General features: G+C 36.9%; 1 protein-coding gene and 1 pseudogene across 1 annotated transcript; one reads left to right on the top strand and one right to left on the bottom strand.

Moving 5' to 3' along the window:
* Positions 1–3,678: 3,678 nt before the first annotated feature.
* On the top strand, positions 3,679–5,032 carry LOC148920408 (uncharacterized; annotated as a pseudogene).
* Positions 5,033–6,890: 1,858 nt separating this feature from the next.
* LOC148920407 (uncharacterized) lies at positions 6,891–8,518 on the bottom strand. Its single transcript, XM_089044620.1, has 2 exons — positions 8,174–8,518; positions 6,891–7,067 (listed from the first exon to the last, which is right to left on the bottom strand). The coding sequence occupies exons 1-2, from the start codon at positions 8,516–8,518 to the stop codon at positions 6,891–6,893; spliced, it is 522 nt and encodes a 173-aa protein (XP_088900746.1).
* Positions 8,519–22,880: the final 14,362 nt, after the last annotated feature.

The raw sequence follows: 22,880 nt of genomic DNA, 5'->3' as shown, positions 1-22,880 counted from the left end.
GAAGTCTACCAAGCCATGTGAACAATGTATTGCAATTGATGAGATTTGATTCTTAGAATCCTATTTAATTTTGTTAGCTTATGCACTATCACAGATAGCTTTCACTCCAAACAATTGTAAAACAAAGAAACAATATTAATCAAAGAAACCAATTAGATATTAATAAAAAGTTCTCTCGAAAACAAAGAGGAAAAATAATATTTTAACCTGAATCAAAATAGGGTCCAACTAAGAAAGTAATCTCAAGAGATAAAATCTAATCATATTAAAAATAGGACTAACATAAAAGTACTTGAGAGTGAAAATAACTCAAACTAGGAATCCTACAATTAATGCATGATTTACCTGAAATCAGTTTCCTCATATAGATCAAGTCACACTTCAAAAATTCGGAATTGAATGTGTTGCATCAAAACTAATTCCCGACCTATGCTAGAATCTAAGAAATGTCAATACAAATTTCATACTAACAATTTTCCACAACATATTCAGAGACCTCAAGCACTTCTTTTCCCCACTAATTTTCTGAATCACGACATTGATTGTTGTCTTCACGATATTGGTAATTGTCCGAAGTCAACCGTAGCTTGTTGATTGCTTAGTTTACGCTTCAACGTAATGCACAATGGAATCTTATAAGACCTTAAAAGACTTTCAGTAACAAAAGTTTTCACGTCATCATCATCGACTATCTCTACGGGCCAAGCATTTTTCATTGAATCATATATAACTTTCATAGTTATCTCATACTCATTTGGGTCCAAATTTGCAATGTCATACACTTTATTCCGAAGTTTCTCTAATGTAATTTTCTCTGAAACAAGTACTCCTTTAGTTTTGCCACTTTTGTACGTTGAGTGAACCCAGCTCCCTCCATAGCTAATTAAAATTGTCAATCTAGACATGGTACTGAAAAGGAAGCCAAAAAAAAATTTAATAAAAAATGACTAACAATATTATAAAAGTGAAAAAGCTACTTAACTATGGAACAAAAATGAAGTTAGACGAGCTACATAGCTATGGAACAAAAATGAAAACAAAATGATAGCTACAATCACTACTACGTTTTACTATTTGCAGGACGATATTTTGCCCGACAAACAAATCTTCGTCGCTCAAGAAGCCCTTGCGCAATGCAAAAGCGCATTCGTAGCTCAAACTATCGCGGATAATAATTTTATATTTCTAAACTAGCTTGACGACGTGTATCGTCGCAAAAGAAATCTTAGCACAACAATACATGCTATCATTGCGTAAAGTTGGCGCCAAAACTTGATCAAAGAATCACATCGTCGCGAAAGCAATCTTAGCGCAACAATAAATCCTATCATTGCGTAGATTTAGCAAGAAAACGTGAGGTTATATTATTTGGCACCAAACACTTGCGCGACGAAACCCATCGTCGCGATAGAATAAGTAGCACGACAATACACGTTTTCCAAACCCTAAGAAAAACTTGCGTGACGAGTTTAGTTGTCGTAGCAAAAAGTTGGAACTTTGTGCGAAAAAACTGACCGTTGTGTGACGAAACTTATCCTTTGCGCGACGCATGTTTGAGCGACGACTTGCTTTCTTTCGCGCATATAGGAGGCATGGAATGAGTTCTATCGAACGTTCCCAAGTGTGCTGCTGATCCCCGAAATGTTGGATTGGGACTTGCCACAGACTGATTCAATCCGCACGGGGTTCTAAACCAACACCACACCACTTGGCCGATTTTCGTATTCCCATATAATTTTCCACATTGATGGGCACGATTCTAGAAATCGAGGGCAAGACAAAGGACACAATCAAAGCTTGTCTTGATCTTGTCTTTATTTGGAAAGAATGGGCATACGAAGGGGTTTATGGCTGAATAGGGACAGTGATGTAGTTATAGAGGAAAAGGATTAGGAGACCGAAACCGATGATAAAAATGCTAAAAAAACAATTGCAACGACTTAATGTCATAAAAAAAAATTTATAACTAAAATTCATCATCAATTATTTCTATTATTTCACAATAATTGCAGATTTTTTTAATATGATTCATAAGTAATTTTTATAATCATTCTTTAAAAAAAAAAAATTTCTTGCAGACGAAAGGTGTCTTCGAGCAACCTAACTTTGAGCGACGCGACGTCCATGCTACGTCGCGCAATGTTATAATTTTTAGGGTTTAGGGTTCAGGGTTCAAGGTTTAGGGTTTAGGGTTAGCCTTTACTCGACGCAATGATGACTATTGCGTCGTGCAATGTTATAATTTTCGAGGGTTTAGTGTTTAGGTTTAGGGTTCAGTGGTTATGGTTTGCGCGACGACATGGTGACATTTTCGTCGCGTAGGTTGCTACCATGCGCGATGCCATAATTTCGTCATCGCGCAAGGTAGCGAAAATTTTGTCGGTTCACTTCCCGCTTCTTAAAAAGTCTTTGCACGGCTTCATTTTACAATTACATCGCACAGGTAGTTATATTTTTTCTGAAAATATTACCTTGCTAGACGAGATACCTTATCCGTCGCACAAATTTGCGAAAATTTTCTGAAAAAGGTGCAATTTTGTTCATAACTCCTTCGACCCCTCTCATCCCTCTGAGGCCCTCTCTCCTTCGACTCCTCTCATCTATCTCTTCGAATCGGAGATGATGGCCAAGGCACTCCCCCAAACGACGGCCCCTCTCTCTCTCTCTCTCTCTCTCTCTCTCTCGCCAATGCCAGACTATGGCCTTCGAGCTTCGCTACCTGCTTGCTGGTCTCATTCTCTCCGGGTCTCCCTCGAAACCCCCTCTGGTAAAATTCCCAACTCTAGCCCCAATTATAAATTTCAACTATAAATTTGTATTTCTTGGATTTTCTAGATTAGGTTTGGAACTGGATTTGTATATTTGGATTAAGTTTGGAACTGGATTGTCTGGATTTTCTGGATTGACAGTTAGTATATTTGTATTTGTATATTTGACAGTTTGGGGATAGAGAATTTTATTAGATTTTTATTTAGATTTTTATGTACTTTTTGGTTGCCTTTCCAAAAAATAATTTCTGTTTTATTGATTTATAATAATTTTAATTAATTTGATCAGTAAGATTTGTATTTGGTCGAATCACGGATGGGATTATCTTGTTTTTAGTAGATTAAGTCCATGGGAACAAAGAATAAACTAATTTTTAACTAATTTTCCTTTCGACCATTTGAGTAGAAGACCGAGATTTATTGTTGATGTCTTTGAATGATACTGTTGAAATTTATTGAATAAAGTTTCTCTTTGAAATTATTTTTAAAAAAAAAAAAAAAAAAAAAGCAGAGCCACAACAAAGAAAAACGTTCCGGGGATTTAAAAGAAATAGGAAAATAAAAATAAAATAAAATTATGCAACTTGTATTGAATGAGTTATACATTAATATCTTTCCCTCATGAAAAAAAATTAAATAAATATGTTATATATTAATATCTGCTTAGTCTGATGGTTGGTTAGGACTTTTTGTTTTCTTGAATGAGTTCCTATTTGTTTGATTACTTTGTCTTGGATGCTTGTTCAGTTGTGTAGATGTCAAACCTTATTAGAAGTTGTAAGGAGGTGATGACTGCACAGAGTTCACCCCTCCCCGGCTCAGCCGGCAACTACCATCGCTCCAGCACAGATGAACCACTTGTCAATTGGTCTTAGGGTCTCCCATGCGCCGGCGTCATCAGTGGCGCAACATGTTACCGCCCCCCCAGACGACCGACATAACATTGACATCCGCTACTGGTGCATCGGGGTCACAATCAGGTAAATATTTCCTTGAAATCTAGCTATTTTGGACCAAGATGTTTAGTAGGATTTGTTCTTTAACGTTAAGTTTATATCTCTTTGCAGCCAAGAAAAACACTCGGGGACCTTGTCGTCAGTTGAAGGCAGAGAAGGTCACTCGGGTGACCAACAATCGTATCAACATTGTATATGACGAGCAGCATCGGGCTGCACCAACGGCGAACCAACATAGCTCATTGGCCCACGACATTGGTCACGTCGTTCGGACCCATTGCCTAATGAAATGGAAGTCTTGGAAGGTCATGCCTAACGAGATGAGGACGGAGGTGCGCAGACAGTTGTCGGTACGTATCCTACCTTTTAGTTGTTTTTCCTTCAAACTTTATATATTTCTATTACTTAATGTATGTAATTAATTTATTGCAGACGAACTACAATCTAGAGGACCTCAACGACAAGTCGTTGGTGTACATCAACAGACTATTTGCTGAGAGGTACAAGCAAAGTGGAAGTGCGACCTGCACCCCATTTTCAGGCATTCGATAATCCGCAGTCACTCTTCGTAAGGGTTGCCCGAAGGAGCTTGAGAGGTGGGAGGATAGTTGGGCGTGGCTCTGCGGTCATTTTTAGGAGCCCAATTATGTGGTTTTTTTTTTTTTAATTATATTAAGTTGAAAATTATTACACGTTTCTTAATAATGTTTATTTAATTTTTTATATTTCATTTCAATTTCAACTAATACGTTTCTTTTTTGTATAACAGAAGAAGGCGAAAGCAAATAAGAGTAATAAGGACAAGAAGACTCTTCTCCCACATTCAGGTGTGGCGGTGGGTAATAAGAAAGTCGTTTATATTCAATTTTTAATATGTCATTAATATTAATTTATTTTTTTCGTTGTTCAATTCAGGAGGATTCCAAATTCTCGGAGATCGAAGTCTTTGGTGACATTTTTGTTCGACCTGGGAATGAGTTGGCCGAGTCCCTTCATGTAAATATTCTTTAATTTTAATTATTATCTTATGCATTCAAGTTTCATGGTTATTATATGAATGTTTTAATTAATATTTTATGTTATGTTAAATAGGCGACGATGATGGAGAAGAGCCAATTGGTTCTTTAGGAGTCCGCCTCCCAACTTCCTCCCGATACTCGGCTCGAGTATATGGATCCTCCAAAGGATGCAGGGTTTCATATCTTGACGGAGACCTTAGATCAGACTCTCGGGAGGAGGCCAGGGACATATTGTTGAGGGATGGGGAATGCCCGACGGTGGGAACCTAGAGCCCTTTCATTGTCGTAGTCAAACAGTTAGGTGACTACTTTGACAGTAGAGGTGGTTGAGCTTAAGACCCAAGTTGCCTCGTACAGTACCCAGATGTCACAGCTTCTAGAGTCCCTTGCTCGGTCCGCATTCCAATCCTGCATTTTGGTCCTCGTCGACCTCCGAGCCCCTCCAACCCGAGCGTGGCACACCACACCTTTGCCCTCAGAGACAATGTCCGGACCTCCGAGCCGCATTTGCAAGATGACCACATAGATTTTGAAACATTTTTTGATTAGTTTTTTACTTTCTTAATTACATTTTAAACATTTCTCTTGTACTACATACATTTATATATATATATATATATTTTTTTTTCTCTTCGTTACATTTTTTTTATTGCAATTTCATTTTATTACCAAAAAAAAAAAGTAATTTTTTTTTTTACAAAATAAAAAAATAGGTAAAATTCAATTTAAATAAAATATATTTTACTTTTGCCCATTGGGCTTCAGACTAGCCTTGGCCCATTGGGCCGAATTACCCTATCTCAACGCGTCCAAAGATACGGGCCATACTGTGTTGGCCCTTACTTAATCTAGTCGGACTCATCATGCTCAGTCCGATTCGACGCTTGACACTCTACCTGCTGGCAGATGCCAGATACAACTCAAACGTAAAAAGCTATCCCCATCCAAAGTCAAGAAAGCCACAAAGGATCACCGAACTAAACAAGGGGGTAGGGCAAAGTAGTGTGCTATGTTTATGTGTTTAACCCTTCATATACGGTTTTCTTAGGATTTATGGTTTTCTTATTTTCTCTCATTTTCGTATGATTTGCCTACCTACATGTAATCTAATAGTATGGTTATTGCAGAGAGTAGGTAAGAGTATGATGTGTAGTTCAATTCCTAGTTCCTACCCCATCAAAGAAACGAAGAAGCAACTAAAAAGAAAAGAAAACGACGAAAAAACTACAAGAAAGAAACAACATAACAAAGACACAAGGAAATCGCCAAAAAGAAACTGCATTGACAAGATTTGAGTCTATTTACGTGTGTGTTTTGCCATACCTGAAAGTTCTCATGAAACTAGAGAGGTAAATTTTGGCTATTAATCAGTTTACCTAGTTTCACTAATTTAAAAAATGAGCTGAGCCAAGCCAAACATACAATCAAGCTCATTCCACGAGCAACACGAGCCGAGCTGAGCTCAAATTAGTAAAAGATCATCTGATCACAGCTTGAGATATATATATATATATATATATATTTATAGCATACTGAGATATTTAAACTCTTTCTAAATATCAGAAAGAAAAGAAAATCTGCAAAAAGAACAAGAAGAAATATTACGTACCTTTGAGTTGCAGTAATTTTTTCCCAATTTCCCAATGATCCAAAAATAAGAACAAGAAGAAATATTAATACCCCCCAGCTGTAGTAGTTCTTGCCAATTTTGGCAATCCCAACACGCCCGCCTTTGGTTGAAAAATTTTATTGTTAACAATGTTGATGGTTCCACCCCTCCTTCTTGTCATCAATATTGTTTGAATAACTTTGTTGTTGTCCAAAACCACAACTTCACTGCCTCCAGTTGTGAAAATTATATTGTCAGAAATGTTCCAGGACTTGTTGCTTTCATCATCACTATTTTCACTTGTTGTTGCCATCTCCTTGTGCAGTTATTGACGTTCATTTTGGAGACCCATCTTATATTGAGAAGATGGGAAGTCTCGGAGATGCAAAGATAACAATGGAAAGGGTCTATGAGCAAATATTTCAAAACAGCTAGATGAATGGTATAGTCAAAGGTCTCGGAGATGTAACTTGTATTAATTCTACATTGAGAAGATAAGTTCACATCAATTATAAAAGAAGTGCTTGCAATTTTCTTATCAGACAACATAGCTTGATTCAGTGAAATGGCTTATATTAAATGCTTTTCCCGAGTAATTTTCTGAATCACGATATTGATTGTTATCTTCTAAGTCAGCTCGAGTACCCAAGTTGAGGGCCACTGACATTGGTAATTGTCTGAAGTTAACTGTAGCTTGTTGATTGCTTAGTCTCCGCTTCAACATAATGCACAATGGAATCTTATAAGACCTTAAAATACTTTCAATAATAAAAGTTCTCACGTCATCATCATCGACTATATCTACGGGCCAAGCATTTTTCTTTGAATCATATTTAACTTTCATAGTTATCTCATACTCATTTGAATCCAAATTTAAAATATCATACACTTTATTCCGGAGTTTCTCTAATCTAATTTTCTCTGAAACAAGTACTCCTTTAATTTTGCCATTTTTATACGTTGAGTGAACCCAGCTCCCTCCATAGCTAATTAAAATTGTCAGTCTAGACATGGTACTGAAAAGTAAGCCAAAAATAAGTTAATAAAAAATAACAGACACATGGAATAACAATATTCTGACAAGTGTCAATACAAAAATAGAAGTGAGAAAGCTACTTAACTACTGAACAAAAATGAAATTAGACAAGCTACTTAGCTATGGAGCAAAAATGAAAACAAAACGATAGCTATGATAATATCAAATATAAATTTCATATTAATACTATTTAATAAGTTAGGATGTAAATATCAAATATATATATATAGAAGATTCCTGGCATAGCACCTCCAGAACATTGGCCACATACTAAAAACTACAAAGCAAAATAAAAACTTGAATACACTATATATAAAAAATAATAATCATGCAGCAAACTCATAGTAAATGACCAAACTAAACTATATATAAAATAATAGCCTTGCAGATTGACAATATCCTAAAGAAAACATTTTCAATTTCGCCCTTTCTCAATTCTTGAATTTCAATGCACGGCTATATCCTAAGATTCAATTATCTATAAATCAAGGAAAACACCGAATCCTTGATCTCTAGGGAACATAAATTGTTTCTTCTCCAATACAGTATGTAGAAAAAATATGAATTTTTTTTAAATTAAGAATGCCCAAATTGGAAAAAAAATTAAAAATTACTTTCACGGCTTTGGATATTTTGTTTATATAACACATCATTTTATTTGAATTATGCTCTTAAAAATGAAAAAATTATCAAATTATTTTCGATTTGTATCCAATCCAAGCCCATCAATTCCACCACTTGTATCCAATCCCAGCAGCCCCTCTTGAGGTTTTTTATTTTTTTACAAAACTCCTTGAGATTTTAGAAAATATAAGAACACCCTTAATGATTTTCCAAAAACTGATGATTTTATACCAAAAAAAAAAATTTATCCAAATGACGAAGTTGGTCTTCGAGATTAAATTGCCAATTTTGCCAATCCCAACACGCCCGCCTTCGGTTGAAAACCTTTTATTGTTAACAATGTTGATGGTTCCACCCCTCCTTGCTGTCATCAATAATGTTCGAATAACTTCGTTGTTGATGTCCAAATACACAACTTCACTGCCTTCACTTGTGATAATTTCATTGCCAGAAATGTTCCAGGTCTCGTTGCTTTCAGTATCACTATTTTCACTTCTTGTTGCCATCTCCTCGTGCAGTTGTTGACTTTCATTTTGGAGATCCATCTTATATTGAGAAGATGGGAAGTCTCGGAGATGCAAAAATAACAATGGAAAGGGTCTATGGGCAAATATTTCAAAACAGCTAGATGAATGGTATAGTCAAAAGTCTCGGAGATGTAACTTGTATTCTACGTTGAGAAGATTAGGTGAAATGGCTCATATTAAATAGTTTTTCCTTGTCGCAGGTATTGTGTAGAGTCGTTAATTTCCTCGTATCTTAAAATCCCCCAACCCACAAATAATATATACTAACCTTCTGCTGCTTTGACCCTTTATCGGAAGGGTTCAATTGGCGCAGAGAGAAGATATATGTGGGACCAAAATAAACAAGTCCAACTAATTTGCAATTCGTCTGTTGATATATCCAAAAATTTGTAACCCCAAGTCAGAATCCGCAGAAAAATGTATCCAACAATAAATCAAACAGGCAATGCCCAGAAAACAATAAATTTCAAATTAAAAACAGGCAATGCCCAGACAAAAACCTCGCCAGCTGTAGGCTTTCGTCTTAATCATTTTTGTTTTATTATGGCTTCAATGATTGGTCGCCAAGTGCATTGAGTCAGACAATCTTTAGTAAAAAGGTTTGCTGTAAGTGGCAGTCGTCACTTCATTATTTTGGACTTTTGAGAGTATAATTTTTTCTCTTCATTTCAGTTGTGTGAGGTCATGGCTTTTGAATGAGATTTTAAACTTGGTTTTAAAATCTACTTCTGTTTTTCAAAATATTTATCTAGCATTTCATACACTTCATACATCTAGATCTAGGACATATTCTTAATGGGTTTCTTCAGGAATATGATCTTAAAGGCATCAATCTTATTAGTTTCTGAATCTATATTTCATTGTTCTAAGTAGTTTCTAACCTACGCATCTGGTGTCATGTAGTGAAAAGCTTAAGCTTCTATTACCATGAAGACTAGCTGTAGTATTGCTAAGCTGAGTAGAGCTGCTTCCTAAATAGATATAGAAATTGTTAATGTTTAGCTATTCAAGCTGGGTTTATCTGTAAGAAAATGAGCTCATACGGCATGTACAAGACCGTTAGCTCTAAGCTAGATTCACACACTCATCAGTGAATCTCAGCCATCCATCATGCTAAACTAATGGATCACACAAATTACAAAAAAGGCCCTACACTTGGTTTAATTACCAAAGTGAATACACAATTAACTACAAGGAATATTTATGCTAAGCTTTAATTAGCTCACAACTTATACACTAACACTCCTCTTTAAGCTTTGAGCTGATACAACTCCAAGCTTGTCTCTAAGATAGTTGAATCTCTTCTTTGGTAAAGACTTGGTAAAAATGTCTACCACTTGATCTTTAGTAGGACAATAAATCAAATCAATAATACCTTGTTGTAAAGCATCCTTAATGAAATGATACCTCCTGTCAATGTGCTTTGTCCTTTGATGAAAAACTGGATTCTTTGTGATTGAGATTGCAGATGTGTTGTCACATTTCAGAGGAGTAGCTTCTGTTTGTAGTTCACCAAAATCCTCCAAGACAAACCTAAGCCATATAGCTTGAGTTGTAGCTTCTGAAGCACTAACATATTCTGCTTTTGCAGTTGAGAGAGCAACACAACTTTGCTTGATAGAAGCCCATGAAAAGACTCTACTTCCAAACGAGAATACATAGCCAGATGTACTTTTGCTATCTTCAATAGAGCCTCCCCAATCACTGTCACAATATCCAACCAACATTGCCTTCTTGCCTTTCTCATACATCAAACCATAGTCTAATGTTTCTTTAACATACCTTAGCACCCTCTTAGCTGTTCCATAGTGCTTATTAGAAGGACCATGCATATCTAGCTAGCATACTTGCAGCATACATCACATCTGGTTTTGTAGCAGAAGGTACAGTAAGCTTCCTACAAGCTTTCTATAATTCTCTTCATCAGCAGCACCACTTCCATCATCCTTGATAAACTTTTCTATGGCTACAAGAGGAGTAGACACAGGCTTACAGTCAGTTAAGCCAAATTTATTCAACAAAGAAGATGCAAATTTCCTTTGGTGAATAAAGATGCTTGAATTTGTCTGAATCACCCTCATTCCTAGAAAGTGATGGAGAAGTCCCAAGTCTGTCATTTCATACTTCTTTTTCATGTCTTTCTTGAACTCATTCAACATTCCTTGATTGCTTCCTGTGTACACTATATCATCCACATAGACGGATACAATTAGTATATCATTTTCTCCCCTTGTCTTGGTATAAAGAGTGGCTTCACTCAAGCTCTAGGTGCCTGTTTTAACCCACACTCAGCAAAGTAACTGTCAATTTCTCCATACCAGGCTCTAGGTGCCTGTTTTAACCCATAAAGAGCCTTATGCAGTTTATAAACTTTATCTTCTTTGCCTTGAACCACAAATCCCTCAGGTTGCTCAACATACACTTCTTCTTGCAGCTTTCCATTCAAGAATGTTGACTTGACATCTAGTTGATATAACTTCCAACCCTTTTGTGCAGCAAGAGCAATTAAGGTCTTGATTGTGTCCAATCTAGCAACTGGAGCAAAAGTCTCATGGGCAATGATTTCCCCACTCCTATTTTATCCACTTACACTCCTTTTTTAGTTATAAAAAAGGAATGTAAGTGGATAAAATATGAGAAAAAGGAGTGGGGAAATCACCACTCATTATAGTCAATTCCTAGTTTCTGCACATATCCCTTAGCAACCAATCTTGCCTTGTTCTTTTGCACTAAACCATCTAGATTCAGTTTGGTCTTGAACACCCATTTCACTCCAATAACTTGTTTGTCACTTGGTCTGTTCACAAGTTCCCAAGTTCCATTTTTCTCAATCATAGATAGTTCATCCTCCATTGCTTTTATCCATGACTGATCCTGTGCAGCTTCTTCATACTTCCCTGGTTCCACAATGCAAAGATTGCATTGTGCCAGAATATCATTTATGCTTCTCCACTTAACTGGTGTATGATCATAAGGTTTAGTGATCTCAGCAGTTTCATGGATATTTCTCTCTTGTTCTTCAGCTTGAGAAGAGCTGCAAGGACTAGCACAATTGTTGTCTACTTCTGTTACTTCATGTAGACTGGAATCAATCTCAGTTTTAGATTGATCTAGAGTATTTGTCACTGCAGTAGGTATTTTTGTCTATGTTTTCCAGTTCCAAGTCATACTTTCATCAAACACAACATCTCTTGACAAAATCAACTTCTTAGTGAAAGGATCAAATACCCTGTAGCCCTTTTCACAAATAGCATATCCAACAAAAACCCCCTTGACACTCTTAGCACATAACAAAGTGATCCAAACACTTTGAGATGACCAATACCTTGTTTTCTGCCACTATATGCTTCAAATGGAGTGATATTTTCCAGTGCCTTGGTGGGTGAACAATTTAGGAGATACACAGCTGTGTGAACAGCTTCTGCCCATAGAGAGTAAGGCATATTCTTCTCATGAAGCATTGCCTTGGCCATTTCCACCACAGTTCTATTTTTCCTCTCTACCACTCCATTTTGTTGTGGAGTATAGGTTGTGGTTAGTTGTCTTTGAATGCCACCTTCTTCACATAATTTGCTGAATTCACTAGATGTGAATTCACCTCCTCTATCACTCCTCACATACTTCACTTTGAAACCACTTTGCAGTTCTACCATGGATTTAAACTTTCTAAAACAAGTTATTGCATCTGATTTATACCTTAGAAAGTACACCCAAGTCATCCTTGTGCAATCATCAATGAGTAGCATAAAATATCTATTTCCAACTATAGATTCAGTTTGCATTTGACCACATAGATCTATGTGTATCAATTCCAGAGGATTTCTTGCTCTCCAAACCTGCCCTTTAGGAAACTAGTCCCTATGTTGCTTGCCCAATTGACATCCCTCACATACACCATTAATTTCTTCCAAATATGGAAGACCATGAACCATACTTTGGTCTCTCAACTGTTTGAGACTTCTGAGGTTTAAGTGGCCTAACCTCTTATGCCAGATCCAAGTGCATTCAGTCACACTAGCCCTTAACGCAATCTGATCATTTTGCATTAAAGATAAAGGATAACACCTATTATTTTTCATCTTGACCTTGATAACCAACTTGTCAAGTGAGGGGCCATCAAAGATGAAGCACATGCCTCCACCAAATAGCAAATGATACCCATGTTGATCCATTTGACCAACGCTTAACAAATTCTCCTTTAATCCAGGTAGAAACATGATTTCTCTAATGTATTTCTTGCCAACACTAGTTTCAATCACCTGTGAGTCTATGCCTGCACATCCACCAAATTTCCAGTAAGCATCTGCACCTTTCCACAAACATTTGTCCTTATATCAACAAGCAATTCTGCACTTCCAATATGTGGTTGCTACAGCCACTGTCAATATACCAGTTTCCATTTATTTTCACATTAGAAATGACACTATTGGCAAAGAATAGGTTTCCAGTCATCTCAGTTTGATTGACACAGTTGGCCTTTTGAGTAACCTTACCTATGGTGCATTCCCTAGCCAAATGTCCAAACCTATCACAGTTAAAACATTTAGGCTTCCCCTTATATCTACACGCACCAAAGTGAAATTTGGAGCACACCTTGCACTGTGGTTTAGCAGCATCTTGAGTTGTCTGTTGTGGTGAACCAAAACTGTGATTTGGTGCATAATTGTTCTGCTGAGGCTTTCTTTTCGATTCCCATGGTTTTCCCTTAGGATTCCAATTCTTTTGAGACTTAGAATTATTCTTGCTTTGTTGCCCTTTTGAATTCACAGAAAGAGAGGCAAATGCCCTTTCAGTGGTATCCACATTATGTAGATCAAACCTTTGTTCTTGACTTTTCAAAATAGTTACAACTTCCTGCAATTCCACAGTCTCCAAACTTTTGGTATTTTCAATAACTAGACAAATAGGGTCATATGGCTTGCTAAGGCTAATCAACACTTTCTGAACAAGTCTCTCATTAGTTAGAATCTCACCAAATGTTTTCATTTGGTTTATCAAATCATTTAGCCTAGTCAAATAGCCAGATAAGGTTTCATCATCTCTCATCCTAGCATACTCAAATTTACGCCTCAGATTTTGTAATGTTACAAACCTTACCTGATCACCACCATGGTACTCTCCACACAACAAATCCCAAGCCATTTTTGTTGTTTCAGCATTAGCTATTCGCGGGAAAATCTGATCTGAAACCACAGTCTGAATAATGCTCAGGGCCTTAGCATCTTGCATATAGACAGCTGTTGTTTTCTCATTAACTTCCTCTTCTAAGCCTCCTTCAACCTTCTTCTTTGAGTCCGAGATCGAAATCCCCTTTCAACCGCCATAACCTCGTGCGACTTGAAGATCGTCGCCATTCGATTCTCCAGACTGTAATTCTCGCCGGAGAAGATCGGAGTTCTTACTTCGTAACTTCCAGATCCAGCCATCTTTTAGCCTGATGAAATGAATCACAAGTCGAAAACTGATTTTGCGAACGTTCTCGCAACTTCGCTCGAGCTCAACCAAACTTGAGTGGAGCTCAATTTCTTACGCCCAGATCTTAATCGATCCAACCTGGCTCTGAGGCCATGGTAATGTTTAGCTATTCAAGCTGGGTTTATGTATTGGTTAGAGAGAAAAGAAGAAATTATGAGTGCTTTTGTATAACTGCTCTGCTTGCTCACAGAGTATGTGAGCAGTGTTTTTGTATATATTTATCTGTAAGAAAATGAGCTCATGCGGCATGTACAAGACCGTTAGCTCTTAGCTGGATTCACACACTCATCAGTGAATCTCAGCCATCCATCATGCTAAACTTAATGGATCACACAAATTACAATAAAGGCCCTACACTTGGTTTAATTACCAAAGTGAATACACAATTAACTACAAGGCATATTTATGCTAAGCTTTAATTAGCTCACAGCTTATACACTAACAGAAATTCTTGAGCTTGTTTGTTTGTGTAAAGACCCATTTTTTTAAAGTATATATTTATTTTCAGGAGGAAATATTTCGCTATTTATATATTTTATAAATTATATATGTATTGTTATATTCATTTTATATTTATATCTTTCATTATTGGTTTTCATATACAGCATATATATAAGAACCCATATCTTCACTACTAGAAAGTTGGAAAATGACGACAGCAAAATGATGACGGCATAACTAAATACTATCGTTGTGCTTAAAAAGACGACGTTGATAGAAAATTGACTTGGATTAGTAACTTAAAGACTTTTAAAATCGAGATCTACTAGGGTATTTTAAAACATGATGCCCACAACTTCATAAGCGCTATCTTATGAGACATGCTAAAAAGAAGTTGCCGATTATGTAAACACTTGACCCCTAAATAACGATAGTGGGTATAAAGTAACCGATGTAGATACTAAGGACAACGTTCCATCTACATCACTGACGTATTAACTTGTACTTAACCACGATGGTAATTGTCGTCTTAACAACGTACACTACTATAAAAAGTGAAAAAGACGACCAGAAAAAGACGACGGTAGAAGAAAAAATCGTCGTTGTATCTAAAAAGACGACGGTAACAAAAAACCGTCGTGGATAAGTGACTTAAACAACTAAAAAACAGAGGTACTGTTGAATTTTTTTTTATAACGACGCACACAAATAAAAAAGCGTCGTCTTATTAAAAAGGTTTTCTTCAGAGTTAAAATCGACCAAACAACAACGACAGCAGGTATGACAAGCGTCGTCTTTTAAAAATCAAGTGTCCTTTTTTTGGTAAAGACATGGTTGTTTTGAAAGAACTGTCGTCTATTATATGTAAAGATGATGGTTTTTTTAAAAAGGGTCGTCTATTATGAGTAAGACGACCTTTTTTAAAAAAAAAAAAGGGTCGTCTATTATATGTAAAGATGATGGTTTGTTTAAAAAATGGTCGTCTATTATGAAATAAAGATGACGGTCTGTTCTGGAAAAAGGGTCGTTTATTATATGTAAAGATGTATGTAACTAGTATGGGGCTATTGTTTGCCCGTTTTGCGTTTACTCCTATGATGGAAGGGCAAAGTTCCCCACTACCTTGAGAACCATAGACTGGTCAACAAGTCAGCTTTCTTTGGTGTGCGAGCGTGCCACTAGTAACAAAAATTCTAGCAGACTTAGTTTGGAATGGATAACTTGCGCCCCAAGTTACTGATTTCTGTAAACAAACGATTGTGAATTTGGGTGAGGAATATCTCCCAAGTAAGTTCTTTTCTTGCCTCAGATCTGGTGAGGACTTTAACAATTTATCTCAAAGATAAAGAGGTTGTTCTGGCCAGAATGGTTGATGGAATTTAAACCATAGCGTAATCGCTTTTACAAAACTATAACAATAAATACTCATGCTAGAGAGATGAAGATACAGTTGGAACTCCATTTCTGCCGAGATGGAAGGTTCTGTTCTGGGCCGGACTGAAATGCCCGGGCTGGATGAGACGCTTGGGCTGGACTGGAACGTTGACAACCTTGACCGCTAAGCTTCAACTATAAATCGATACCAAAGGTTGATTCTGGCAGAGCTTCAATGTACCTTAAGCTTTGTGAAGCTTCGAGTGGGCGAATGCGGCTTCTTCACCTGTAAGGGCGTATGGTCGTTCTCGAGGACTTCAATGGGCTAGAGACTGCACTGTAAAATTTGTTGAGGTTTTCATGTTTGGGAAAAGCTCAAGCTCTACCTGTCTTGGTTTTTTGCTAAACCAAATTTGTAACGAGAGAAATCTCGTTTTGAATGACTTATTTTCTAAGTCTGAACCTTGGGAATTCTAATCTAAAGCTGGTTTTCACTTGGAATTCAAGTGAGCTTCTGGTTGATTTTGAGTTGTTTGTTTGTGGCTCAATGAGCTTTGGTTGCTTCAGTGTTTTGAAGGTTTTTTGAGATCAAGTGATCATTTTGAGTTTTTGTTTTTGATTGATTTTTTGGTTGTTGTCCCTTACCCTGTTCACTCCTTCTTGTATTTATAGTAAACTGTTTCTTCTCTGGAGTAGGGTGATTGTGTTTATTTATTGGGCGGCAAAGATATTTCCCCCCTTTTCCTCTTCTTCTTCAGCTTTTGGCAGATAGGCTCTCAGATAGGCAATCACTTCCCTGATTTTCTTGAAAAGGAACCTAATCTCTTTCCCAATTTCTACTGCCCCTTGTGATATTTTACCCGTGATGGTTAGTTTGATTCCTTTTCTGGACAGCTCCCTGCTTTCCTGCTTATCCCTCTCTGAGATTGTAACTTGCTTATCTCCTTGGGAGAATTACCTTCTCTGTAAAGACAGAAGAAAAATCTCTGAATATACATATATAAGAGGGATTTGATCTTCAGTTTTTTCAGAATCAACTTGATGTCATGAACCCTTCAATCACTTCTTCTATGACAGTTGCCATTGCTGACTTTCTTTATCCCAGAGGTTGCCATTGCTGACTTTCTTTATCCCAGAGGTTGCCATTGCTGACTTTCTTTATCCCAGAGGTTGCCATTGCTGACTTTCTTTATCCCAGAGATGTCACGGGATTGTTCCTACTGGGCTCCTCTTCCTATTATATTGGGCCTGTGAGGCCCAAATCAACCTTGTTTGCCTGATGAGCCTTGGGACTCTTCCGGTTTTGGGCTTCCATCTTTTGGGCTGGGTGTGTCAATTTTGGCCCAAACAGCTATTACATTCAATAAAGGGCTACCAAATAATGTTTTCAAGAGGCATGTAACTAGTATGGGGCTGTTATCCGGTTTTGATGCATAAAAACAAGGGAAGTGTATGGGTCGAGCGAGAATTTGCAGCTTTGTCATCCGAGCTCGATTGAGGTCCATGATACCTTTCGAAAAGGGAATGAAGCCAGAATCAGACTCAAGATGCTATGCACTGACATATGGTGGTTTTTAGCCATTTGAGGTCGTTTAGCCTTCCAAAAACACATTTAGCTAGTGAATTCTGGATTAGTCTCTTTGCGTTTCTAGTATGTTCTTTGTCTCCCTAATTTCAGATTTTGTCTCTCTTGATTTGTTTGGTTTGTTTACATATTTTTTTATATTTCTGGTTTCTTTTTAGATTTTCTAATTTGGTTATCAGGAGATGATGAGGAAGCTTGTAGATTTATAACTTTTTCTTTTGCAGGTTTTCTATGTGAGTCGTATGTTTTTTTGTTGTTGAAAATTTGTTACCTTCTCTTTTCACCATCATTTTATTTATATATTTTTCCTTTTGCAGGTTCTCGATGGTCTTTTTTATGCTCATTTTACAAGTTTTCTATGGAAATATGGACCAATGGTAAAATTTCTCTTCCACCTAATTTTTTATGTTATAATCTTAGCTTTTTTTTCTCTCTTTGTCATTTTGATTTATTTACAGGGATGATGGAGGAGACTTCAGCTGTGCATCATTTGTATGTTTGGATGAAGAATGCTTGGATTAGGAGTACTTAGGTCTTGTTAGGAATTATGTTTGTTGTAGAATAAAGATTGGTTAACTATGTAATAACTATTGAATCTTCAAGTTTTATGAAAGAAACTATTTGTGTATATATTCATTAATAAAGCATTATGGTTGGTTTTCTAGTTAAAATCGTTGTATAGCATCATAGGAAATCAAAAAGAACTAAAATGTAGCAGTTTGGAAACTTATTAGACGACGGTTTTTATAATAAATCATGGTCTTTACAGATAATTAACGACGGTTTTTATAAAAAAGTGTCGTCTATTATAGGTAAAGATGACCTTTTTTAAAAAAAAAGGGTCGTCTATTGTATGTAAAGATGACGGTTTAAAAAAAAAACCATCGTCTTTATAAATAATCCACAACGGTTTTCATAAAAAACCGTCATCTTTACATACAATAAAAGACAGTTTTATTAAAAACAGTCGTCTTTTCTCCTATAATTAACGATCTTTACCTCCAAACAACGACGATTTTATTTAAAAACCGTCGTCTTTATAGATAAACAACGATGGTGAAAAGCCATAGTAGTTTGAAACCCAAATAGACAGCAGTCGATTTCACGACGGTTGGAAAACTTTTAGACAATGGTGGTTTCCCGTCGTCTATTTCGATTTTTGTAGTGGTGGTATGAAGTGCCCTTGTACTACGATGGTTATTATAATGTCGTGTGAGGTTATGTTTGCTTGAGAAATACTTTCCCCCTTCATTCTTCACTATCATGGTTCATCTAGTGGTATATCTTGTCAGAGAAGTTCGTCTATGTGGGCCATTTTATTTTAGATGGATCTATCCATTTGAAAGATTCCATGACGCATTTGGTCATTATTGAATAACATATTGAACTTTTATTTTTCTTCTATCCATGTTAGATTGAATTAAGATATGATTAATTTACAAGTTCAAAGTGAACTCAACGGGGAAGACAATAATGGCGTATCAGAAAAGTTGAGGTGGCTAGTAACTGGTCCAAGCATGGCAATGCCATCATATAGGAGCTATCTCGTTAATGGTGTGTAATTTAACATCAAGGCACAAGATGATGTGCCAACTGTCCAAAATAGTGGAGTTTATTTACTTGCACATACTATGCAAGTTGCTAGTGCTAAGGATAAAAACCCGATCATCTCCAATATAGGTTTTTATGGTGTCATTCAAGAAATTTGGAACCTTTACCACCAAAAGTTTAGAATTTCAGTCTTCAAGTGTGATTGGATAGATAACACTTCAGGCCTTTTTGTCAACGAACTTGGATTTACCCTTGTAGATCTGAGTAAAATTGGATAAAGAAATGACCAATTTATTATGGCTTCTCAAGTCAAACAAGTATTTTTTGTTGATGACCCAATGCATCATAGTTGATCGGCAGTGTTATCAATGCCTAATAGAGAATATAATGATGTTATTAGTGATGATGTGTGATATTAGAACTGACTGCGAGCCATTTACTAGAGGGATACCCAATGTTGACACATTTGATGACCTAGTGGGTGAGTTTATTAAGAGTGAAAATATTAGAGATTGGTGTGAAGATATATGGATTGATTGATGGTTGTAATGTATGACATTAATTATGCAATAAATGGCTCTGTTTGACATTATTTTTATCACTTTTTCATTATGCAGATTTTGGGCATGACAATTCCAGTATTAAAAATACTAGGTTCAAGATGTAAAATACGATGGTCCAGTTACCAAATTGCAAAAACATACATCTAAATGATACCCAACATCATTTCTTAACAAACGTTATGGAATGGACGATGTAAACGACCGTACATAAATAAAAACCACTATTTGCAATAAATAAAAACACGTCAGTTAATTAAAATTGATATTAAATAACAATTAGGCGACCTAAAAAAATAATAACCAACAACGACAGTCAGGTTAAGCCGTTACTACTCAAAATTCACGACGGCGTTGTTCATAGAAGCGACATTTCAAAAGTAATAACACGACAGTAAATGATACAAAACGACGTATTTAACGAGTTCACTACAACCTCCCATAAATATTTACTATTGTCTAAAAGGACCACAAAAGGCTTCTTAGTTTAAATATTTGTCGTGAGAGTTCCTCTGAACGTTGGTAAGTGACACCTACCGTCGTCTCACCAAATACACACGATGATATTGGTGTTACAAGCGCCTTGTAGCGTAGGAACCATGCCTATATTTATATTCTCCGCGGCGTGGTAAGTTAAGTAACAACGACATCCAGGTAAATACTAGGGTTGTAGTAGATAGTAATAACTATGTTCTTTCTACATTTACAGTCGTTACTACAGCATTTACAGGTTGGTAATGACCAAAGGCGTCCTGGAATCTTATTAACCATGACGGTTTATTTTAAATAACCGTTGTGACAGTCATTTTGAACAACAATTATGTAATATTTAGGGGAATGGTTACTCTATGTTATGATGAGACATGGATAAATTGTGACATGATATCTCCTTCAGACGACACCATGTTCCAAAAGGCGTCGTCTAAGCATATCGAAGTTGCCTTTTTTGCTGTTTTTTATATTAATTAGACATCGATTGTGAACCAATAGCACCGTCATATATATTAATAACTACATTCTTTCCATATTTACCGCCATTACTACTTCATTTGCACGACAGTATGGACCATAAGTGTCGTGGAATATTTATTAACCACACAGGTTTATTTTAATGTACCGTCGTGGAAGAGATTCCTCACGGTGGTAAGTTAATATTTAGAGTCGTGGTTACTCTGTGTTAGATTGGGACATGGGTAAATTGTGCCATGTTATCTCCTTGAGACGACACATATCGAAGTTGGCCTTTTTTGCTATTTTTATATTAATTAGTCATTGGTTTTTATTTAGAGATGACGTAGTATATTGTAACAACGTCGGTAATTTACCGTCAAGGTTTTATTTAGCAAAAGATGGATGTCGATTTCACGATGGTGGATTCCCATCGTCTATTGAGATTTTTGTAGTATTGTCCAGCCAGCTTCTGCAGCAGCTCCCTTGACAATTTATTCTTTCTTCATGTTTTTTGGCTTTGCTTACTCATCCTTAACAGTTAACATATAAAAAAATAAAAATAAAAGCTAGAACAAGAAATGATGTGCTCACCTCCGTTTGAACGAATTCTATTGTCGTCAATGTTGTAGTTTCAACCATTCCTTGCTTGCTTGCTTGATGCTCATCTCAACACCACCTCCACTTTCATGATATTCGTTGTTGAAGTCGAAAATCCCAAAGTCTTTGCCTTCTTGCGCGATGATTACATTCCTGCGAGGTCTTGCTACATATTTGGATGGCCACTGTGCGCAACTGCTTCATATTAAACAAAAGAAACTATATGATAAGAGTAAAACAATAGTCAAGAATGATTTGAAAAAAATAAAATATATACTCATGAAAATTGGATGATATGTCGACTAAAAGAAGGGACAAGCAATTGCAGCTCCTTATGGAAAAGGGCTTTTTTTCAATATCTAAGGATATTCTTCCGTTAACTGAGTAGCAAGGAATTACTAAATTTACTAAAATTGGATATTCTTCCCAAATTACTTATTATTTAATTTCTACATTTATAGTTTTGCCCTAGGAGTTAAGGGTATTCTAGTTACTTTTTGTTTAGGAAAGAATTTGGGGAATTCAGTTGCACCGTTGCGTCAGGCTCCTTGAAACGAGTTTGTAGACAGGCAACACTCTCAATTCCGAGGTCTAAAAATGAAAAGGGCACTTTCGTCATTTCAAAAACTGTAAAAAAAGAAAAAAAAAATAGTAAAACCGATTGGGCCCATGAGTGGACCCCGCTTCTCTCGTTCTCTCTCTCTCCCAACGTGATTTTGGGGAGGGGGTGGGGGCGGCCGAGGAGATCGGCCCCATTCGCTCACGCCAAGGCACGAGACCCGGAACGACAATCGAGTCCGGCGATCATGTATGGGTTGGAGCCTCTTGACGGCCACTAACGGTGGTGCCGGAGCGGATAAAGGGCCGAATTCTTTCCGGTTTCCGGTGATGATTTCCGTCAATCCAGGTATCAATCTTCTGGTATATGTATTGTGGATTGATTTTGAGTTTGGGAGATCTATTCTTAACCCTCAATTTGGCTAGCTTTTTTATCAGGTTTTTGGGTAGTTTTGGCTGGCCGGGGACCAAGACCAAAAAACGTTCCCCTAGTTGAGATGGTTCTTTTGGTATAGGACTTGACTGGCTGTTTGGAGATTTTCCGATCGCTGAAAATTACTCAAGTCACACACCACTGCCGGTGACGGGTGGAGGTGTGTGGGCTACTTCGTGGTGGCCCGTTGAGTCCCAAAATACTCTCCATGTTGCATGAGCATGACAGTATGCTATGATTAGAAATTGGGTACCATTTGACTCTCAAACGGATATTACGCATGTTAGGCGATATCTGGGTTCGATAGGTTCAGACCGTTCGATCTGTTCTAATTTCAAATATGTTGTTCTCTATACCTCTAGGATTGTGTTGGAACTCACAGATTGAGAATCGGAGTCTTGGATACCCCCAATTATTGAGTTTAGGGTTAGTAAAAAGGGTCCGATCTCGCGATAAAGAGCGATTCGATAGCTCAATCGAGACCAAATTCTTGAGACTTGCTGTGTAGACCTTGTGGGACCTTTAGGAATGTTCGGATCATAAATATGAGGTCGTGGGCCTGGTTGACCAAAAACGGGAAGTTACTAGAATGGCTTTAGGACCTTTCTAAAGTTGTGCACACACGTTAAGCTTCTGGGAACTAGGGTTTAAATTTAAATTCTCGGTTGAGGTCGACTAATGAGTAGTATTGGTGGGTGGACTTTTATTTTGAAGATGCCTTATTTTTCCAAGTATTGAACGACATCCATATGATGAGATTTCTTATGATTATGGGATTGTGTGTATGTCTTGACTGTGGCCTTACAGTACCGGTTA

Source organism: Prunus mume, linkage group LG2, assembly GCF_029339155.1.
Source record: "Prunus mume cultivar Tortuosa linkage group LG2, ASM2933915v1, whole genome shotgun sequence".
Taxonomy (NCBI): domain Eukaryota; kingdom Viridiplantae; phylum Streptophyta; class Magnoliopsida; order Rosales; family Rosaceae; genus Prunus; species Prunus mume.
This window is presented reverse-complemented; position numbering and strand designations above follow the sequence as displayed.